The 8,427-nt window shown below is 40.5% G+C and overlaps 1 protein-coding gene across 1 annotated transcript; it reads right to left on the reverse strand.

Annotated features, from left to right (window-relative positions):
• Positions 1 to 3,736: 3,736 nt before the first annotated feature.
• Positions 3,737 to 4,139, reverse strand: LOC106088239 (larval cuticle protein 9). The gene is made up of 2 exons (XM_013253657.2): positions 4,100 to 4,139; positions 3,737 to 4,023 (listed from the first exon to the last, which is right to left on the reverse strand). The coding sequence occupies exons 1-2, from the start codon at positions 4,109 to 4,111 to the stop codon at positions 3,757 to 3,759; spliced, it is 279 nt and encodes a 92-aa protein (XP_013109111.1). The 5' UTR covers positions 4,112 to 4,139; the 3' UTR covers positions 3,737 to 3,756.
• Between the last annotated feature and the right edge of the window lie 4,288 nt (positions 4,140 to 8,427).

The following is an 8,427-nucleotide window of genomic DNA, read 5'->3' on the forward strand; positions in this document are numbered from 1 at the left end:
GTACCAATATTTTCCCAATCGGTAAATATGTTCTGTTGAGGGCTTTTGGGGGTGGGCGCCTCAGTCACCAAGGAACAAATTTTTATATCAGCATTATACACCACTTTAAACTACCTTTTATTTGATATTCAAATTGTCCTAATCGGACAATATGTCCTGCTGGGAAGGTTTTGGGGTTGGGGAACACCCAAAAATAATTTTTTAAATCAGATTTGTATTCTACTTTTAAATACCTTTCATTTGATAACCATATTGCCCAAAACAGTTAAAGAGGCCTGTTGGGTGGTGTTTTTGGGGTGGGGGACTCCCCGATACTTAGGGTGACATTTTAATGCCAAGTTTGTATTCTACTCTTAAATACCTTTTATTTGATACCCATATTGTCCCAAAACCCACACGGACGGACATATTTACCGATATGTCCGTTCGTTGTGGGTTTTGGGATTGGGCATCTCCCTAGGTTATTTGACCCCAAAAATGTATACCAATTTCTTGTTTTTGGGGTACCATATGGTGACATGCAAAATTTCGCTTAAATCGGCGCACCCATCTCCGAGATTTGGCGTTTTTGAAAATGGGGGTAAGGGGGACGGTCCGCTCCCCCGGATATATCAAAAAATTGTACACCCTATTTTAGCGTGAGGCTTAAACTCTACCATCTGTGAAAATTTCATGAAAATACGTTCAACCGTCTTTGAGTCTATACGGAACAGACAAACAAACAAAGCGCAACAATTTTATTTTTATGCCCAGCACTGAAGGATGGGGGTATATTCATTTTGTCATTCCGTTTGCAACACTTGCAACACATAACCCAACACCGAAGGACGGGGGTATATTCATTTTATCATTCCCTTTGCAACACATCCATCCGACCATTTCCGACCCTATAAAGTATATACAGTCTTGATCGTCGTAAAAATCTAAGACGATCCAGCCATGTCCATCCGTCTGTCCGTCTGTTTGTTTAAATCACGCTACAGTCTTTAAAAGGAGAGGTATTGAGCTGAAACTTTGCACAAATTCTTTTTTATCTTTAAGCAGGTTAAGTTCGAAGATGGGCTATATCGGACTATATCTTGATATAGCCCCCATATAGTCCTAGCCGCCGATTTGGGGTCTTAGGCCCATATAAGCCACATATTGGGTTGCCCAAAAAGTAGTTGCGGATTTTTTAAAAGAAAGTAAATGCATTTTTAATAAAACTTAGAAAGAACTTTAATCAAATATCCTATTTTTACACTTTTTTTCTAAAGCAAGCTAAAAGTAACAGCTGATAACTGACAGAAGAAAGAATGCAATTACAGAGTCACAAGCTGTGAAAAAATTTGTCAACGCCGACTATATGAAAAATCCGAAATTACTTTTTGGGCAACCCAATATATTATCCGATTTCGCTGAAATTTTAGACAGTGAGTTGTGTTAGGCCTGTCGACATCCTTCTTTAATTTGCCACCGGTCGGTCCAGAGTTGGGTATAGCTGCCATATGGACCTATCTCTTGATTTAAGGTCTTGGGCCCATAAAATACGCATTTATTGTCCGATTTCAACGAAATTTGGGGCAAAGTGTTGTGTGGCGCCCCTCGACATCTTTTTGCAATTTGGACTAGATCAGTCCGGATTTGGATATGGCTGCCATATAGATCGATCTCTCGATTTAGGTTGTTACACCCATAAAAGACGCATTTATTTTCCGATTTCTCCGGAATTTGGGAAAGTGAGTTGTTTGAGGCCCCTCCACATCTGCAATTTGAACCGATCTCTCGATTTAAGGTTTTCGGCCCATAAAAGACGCATATATAGTCTGATTCCACACAAATTTAGAACAGTGAGTTGTGTAAGGGCCTTCGAAATCCTTTTTCAATTTGGCCCAGACCGGTCCAGATTTGAATATAGCTGCCATATGGGGCGGTCTCTCGCTGTAAAGTCTTGGCCCAATAAAAAGCGCAATTATAGTCCGATGTCGCTGAAATTTGGGACAGTGAGTTGTGCCAGGGTCTTCGACATATGGCTGCAATATGGCCTAGATCAGTTCAGATTTGGATATAGCTGCCATATAGACCGATATCTCCATTTATGATTTTGAACCCATGACAGGTGCCTTCTATATTTGGATATAGCTACCATAAAGATTTTTATTTATTAAACCACTCAATTTGGTCCAAATCGGACCTTATTTCGATATAGCTGCTATGGGGTCATAAATAACTCAATTTTTAACGGCTGACGAACATATATACCCGAGGTGGTGGGTATTCAAAGTTCGGCCCGGACGAACTTAACGCATTTTTACTTGTTATAGAGTAGATATATTTGCAGCTATATTATAGCAAGACACTACATGCAAAATTTCAGTCAAATCCGATAAAAATCACTCCCTCTATAGGCGCAAGAAGTCAAATCGGGCGATCGTTTTATATAAGAGCTATATCGAGTTATGGACTGATTTGGACCATACTCGGCACGGCTGTGGAAAATCATAGCAAACGTAATGTGCAAAACTTGAGCCAAATCGGAAGATAATTGCGCCCTCTAGAGGCTAAAGAATTCAAGATCCAAGATCGGTTTATATGGCAGCTTTATCAGGTTAACAACCAATTTCGACCACACTTGCCATGGCTGTTATAAGTCATAGAAAAATACCACCTCCAAAGTGTCAAGCAAATCGAGTGATAATTGCGCCTTCTTGAGACTCAAGAGGACAAATCGGGCGGTCGGTTTATATGGGAGCTATATCAGGTTATAGACACATTTGGACCATACTTGGCGAGGCTGTTGGAAATCATAGCAAAGCATAGCATAGAAAATATCAGCCAAATGGGACAATTTCGCCCTCTAAAGGCTCAAGAAATCAAGATCTAAGCTCGGCCGATATGACCCATTTATAATTCCAAACGTCCTGCACTAATAAGAAGTATTTGTGCTAAATTTCAAGCGCCTAGATTTACTGCTTCGAAAGTTTGCGTGCTTTCGGCAGACCAACGGACGAACGAATTTATATAAAGGGTGATTTTTTTGAGGTTAGGATTTTCATGCATTAGTATTTGACAGATCACGTGGGATTTCAGACATGGTGTCAAAGAGAAAGATGCTCAGTATGCTTTGACATTTCATCATGAATAGACTTACTAACGAGCAACGCTTGCAAATCATTGAATTTTATTACCAAAATCAGTGTTCGGTTCGAAATGTGTTCAAATTTTGACAAATTTTGTTCAGCGATGAGGCTCATTTCTGGTTGAATGGCTACGTAAATAAGCAAAATTGCCGCATTTGGAGTGAAGAGCAACCAGAAGCCGTTCAAGAACTGCCCATGCATCCCGAAAAATGCACTGTTTGGTGTGGTTTGTACGCTGGTGGAATCATTGGACCGTATTTTTTCAAAGATCCTGTTGGACGCAACGTTACGGTGAATGAACACATTTCGAACCGAACACTGATTTTGGTAATAAAATTCAATGATTTGCAAGCGTTGCTCGTTAGTAAGTCTATTCATGATGAAATGTCAAAGCATACTGAGCATCTTTCTCTTTGACACCATGTCTGAAATCCCACGTGATCTGTCAAATACTAATGCATGAAAATCCTAACCTCAAAAAAATCACCCTTTACTTAGTTGGGTCTCATATCATTATTTCGATAAGTTTCAAACGGAATGATGATGTTAGCGTACCCCCATCGCATGATGGAGGTTACAAAAAGACTTCAATCTTCAATTATGCAATGTACTAATTTATTAACAACCATCAAACTTCTTATTGTTCAACGACGGGATGATAGCCATGGTCATCAGCAGTGTAGGTAACCTTAATGGGTTTGCCTTCCTTGGAGATATATTCGTATTCGCCTTTAACGACCCAGTTATCCTTATCCTGCAAATGTCCTTCTTGGGAAGCCTTGATGTGGTTGGTCAATTCAAGGGCATATTTGAAATCTTCAACATTGACTTCGGAATCGGCCTTGACGATATCGGCTTCTTCATTGGCATAGGTGAAGGCCAAAAGGCAGGCGACTAGAACAATCTGTTAAATAAATAGAAGGACACTTTAGAGCGGCTTTCAAACACTTTGCTTACAATTTTAGACCAACAATACTTACAGCAAATTTCATGTTGTTAATTTGTAAGCGTTTCTTTTTGTTACCAAAAATGAACTGATTCAATGGTCAATTTTATCCCCTTTTATATTACCAAACCGCAATTGAATTTGCAGATAAATTGTGTATGAAAGTGAAACAAGTTGAACCAGAACGTTGCCGGCTTTCGTTGCATACTCGTGCCCAAGAATGAGAATATCTAGCCAAGGGTAATTATTTAATTTTAATTAGATCTATAAAATGCAGTCATGCTTTCTAAACCAAATACAAAATGTTCAGTGTTTGTTATATAGGCACTGGGATAAAGACATGCAAATTAACTAAAATCTCCAAAGGATGGATGTATTGAAGCTAATTCAAATATGGTTTTCATTTCTAAGACGGGAGGACTGAGCAACTTCCTGATGAGGGAGTGCAGTTCTATTTGTCTCTTATGAAATCTTACAAGCCTGAAAATTTGCAGATAATGTTCTGTTATGACTTTGCCAAGTACGGTCCGAATCGGTTTATAACCTGATATAGCTTCTGTATAAACCAATCTCCCGTTTTGACTTTTTGAGCCCTTACAAGCCTCTATGTTTGTCCGATTTGGCTGAAACTTTGCACATGGTTTTTCGCTATGTCTTCCTACAACTGTGCCAAATACGGTCCGAATCAGTCCAATCGGTTAATAAATGCAGCAATATTGGGCTAGTTACCCTAAATCGACAGATAATTCTATAAGGCAGTTATAGAACAACCCAAGAGCATAGAACAACTCATTGTTCCAAATATCAAAAATACCAAATTAGGCTAGCAAATGCGCCTTTTATGGTATCAAGACACTAAATCGGTAGAAAGGTTTATATGGCAACTATATCTAAGTTTGGTCCGATATGGATCGGATGTCGGTGGTCTTAGGGAAACTCATGCGACTATTATGGGCTTAGGGTTCTAAGTCGGCAGATCGGTTAATATGGCAGCTGTACCCAAATATAGTCCGATTTGGCCCGTTCAACAACTTAGGTTAGATTAGGTTAGGTTGAAAAGAGAGGTAAACCAGTAATCGGCTTGTTGTGCGCTCTAAAAACATAAAAGTAAACTCGAAAAGGAAAATGTTAATTTATGAATACCGTGCTACTTATAATATTCTGAATTGCTTTCGATGATACTCCCCTAAGTTGGTTCATGTCTGGTATCGTATTCCCACCTAAGTACCGGTGTCTGTTAGCCGCCAAAGCCGGGCAACGAATTCATAGCAATGATGTCTCATCAACTTATCCAGAAGCCGCACACATGCTATCACTTGCCGCGCCGATTTTGCATAAGTGAGCTCGTAGTCCTATGTGTACCGTTATGACGCCAAAAGTTATACTGACCTCCTACATACTTCCTTTCAGTAATAGCCTTGCCCTTTTCCTCTTGTTGTCTCACGATCCGGAGAGCAAACGCAGCATTCATCTTGGACACATCATTATCATCATCAATTTTACCTCGATGTACAGCAATTTCTAAAATGACTGTGACGTCAGGTAGCGCACGAAATTTTATTAGACTATCATCCAATAACATTTTACGGATTTTTTATACCCTCCAACAAAGAATGGGAGTATACAAATTTCGTCATTGCGTTTGTAATACGTCGAAATAATCGTCGAAGATCCTACAAAGTATATAAAGGGTGATTTTTTAAGAGCTATAGGAAAAAAAAAAGGATTATTTCATGCAAATGTTGACCGTGAATGCGCCTTAAATGGTCCATCCGCTCAGTCCAATTTTTGCATACTCTTTCCAACATTTCGGCGGATATATCACGGACAAATGCTTCAACGTTGTCTCCCAATGCGTCAATTTAAGCAAACTTGTATGTATAGGCATGAGCTTAAACATAGCCCCACAAAAAGGCGTTTAATCGCATGATCTAGCCTGCCAATTGACCGGTCCCGAATGTGAAATAAAATGTTCACTGAATTCGCCTCTCAATAAGTCCATTGTTACGCGGGCTATGTGGCACCGTCTGGTTGAAACCACTTGTCATGCAAGTCAAGCTCATGCATTTTGGGCAAAAAAAAAAAGTTGGGAATCATCTCACGATAGCGCTCACCATTCACAGTTACATTACGATTCGTATCATCTATGAAGAAGTACGGTCCAATTATGCCACCAGCCCATAAACCGCACCAAACTGTGATTTTTTTGGAAGCATTGATATCTTGCAAAGCTTCTGGCTGATCTTGACTCCAAAATCGATAATTCTGCTTATTTACATACCCATGGAGCCTCTTCGGGAAAGGAAATCAGCCCAAGTAAAATCCTGAATGACCGGGGAGATTCGCATTATTGGGAAAGAGGTCCGCAGACTTTTTAACATAGCACGGCGGGAAGCGAAAGTTTATTGGGATGTGTATTACATACAATAAAATTTTCAGAGCGGCAAAACGTGCCTCGTGGAAGCTTTTCTGCGAACAGGTCGACAGCGTAAATGACGTCGCCAAGATGAAAAAGTTTCTCTCCAAACCCCATGTCCAAGCTGAAATGTTAGTAGACGACATGGGAGTGAGAGCAGAGACAACGGTGAACATGTTAAGGATTTTGATGTAAACCCATTTTCCACAGGATACGACGGCACTCACGGAGACACCCGAATCTTGAAACAATGATGTTGACAGAGGCATTATTAAGGTAGAGTTTATGGTGAAGGGATCCTTGTGGAGCTTCAAATCATTTAACTCACACGGATCTGATGGAATATTTCCGGCGTTACTAAAGAAGGAGGTAGACTTTCTGACACCCCACATGGCCAATTTTTCTCAGCGTGCCTGTGACTTGCATATACTCCTAAAGCCCGGCAGGAGGCAAGGGGGGTATTTTAACCTAAGCCCCGCAAAGCAAGTTTTCAAGTTATGTGTCACCAAAGGCCTACAGACCTATAAGCCTTACGTCTTTTCTACTCAAAACCGTTGAACCTATTGAGGACAGTTATGCGTCACCAAAGGCCTACAGACCTATAAGCCTTATGTCCTTTCTACTCAAAACCGTTGAACGTATTGAGGACACTATGATAATGAGAAGGACGACCACCGAATTCTTCTCCGCTTTTGCATGAGAACTTTTTCTATATCCTCCAACAGATTTAGGGTAGGTTAGGTTAAAGTTGCAGTGTGCCATCAGACTCACTAAGAAGTTTTCGTCCATGGTGATACCACAAGAACAAGCGAAGGAAAATGTTTCTAGTTCCCATTGTTGAACCATCCAGATCGCTTTAAAAAGCCCAAAACACATCCGCTTAATCATACAAGTTCTGAAAGAAATGATAACCTAAAGTGGAATTCCTTCTGACTGCCAGTGTGGGGGACATACACAGCAGATGTTCTATGGCCTCTTCTTCCTGGAGGTCCCCACATCTTCTGTAAAAGTCGTTGCTGGCAACAGCAAAGCGGTAAGACCTCTTCAAGTCTAGATATGGCCGCATAATTTTGGAATGTTCACCACCCCACTTTGTTACCCTTTGTCATTCGTTGGCCTTCGGGCCTGATCCGAAAAACTTAGCTAACATGTCGCTAGAGGCATACTCACAGATTGCAGTTTTCTGGAATGTGTAAGGTAGTTTCTAATCTCGTTAGCTCGTCCGCTTAACAATTCTCTGAGATATGTCTGTGGCCCGGCACCCAGAACAGATGATTTTTGAACTGTTCAGCCATCTCGTTGAGAGATCTGCTACAGTCGAGGCAGGTTTTTGTGTTCAGAAATACTTTTTTCAGGGACTTAATGGCTGCCTGGTTGTCTGAGAAGATATTTATGCCAGTTGTCATTATGACATTATAGCTAAGCCATTCCGTCTTTAACTGCAAGCGAGGTGAGATGTTCACTCATATCTACCTTGAACACCAGCTGTGTAAAGTTCTCTACTCTACAAGAGATTTAAGTATGAGAAATCCCGCAGGTTATAAATCCTGTTCGGTTTGGCTAAATTTTGATATGAGGATAAAAGCGGGTGGATGAAATCAATCTATAATGACTCTAAGGGAAATGGGACAGGTCCCAAACCCGTCATGGGTTTGGTCCTTTGGTAACAGATACAGGTCCCAGTTCTCGTCCCCTTACATGGAAAAAACCTATCACTTTTATAAGAGTTTGTCGCTCGAGGTGACGAATTGCCGCCATTCTCACAACGTAGGATAGGTCCTGGGACAGTTCGAAAAGGATGAGTATACTTTGCAAGTATTTTTAAGGGAGATAACATTAGTTAGCAAATATATTTCAAGGATACGCAATTCCTAACAAAAATTAAGCGACTTCTTTAAAAAAAAAAGGAACCAGTAAGTCGGGCGGTGCGACTGTTTAATACCCTA

The sequence above is a fragment of the Stomoxys calcitrans genome, chromosome 5 (genome assembly GCF_963082655.1).
Source record: "Stomoxys calcitrans chromosome 5, idStoCalc2.1, whole genome shotgun sequence".
In the NCBI taxonomy this organism is placed as follows: domain Eukaryota; kingdom Metazoa; phylum Arthropoda; class Insecta; order Diptera; family Muscidae; genus Stomoxys; species Stomoxys calcitrans.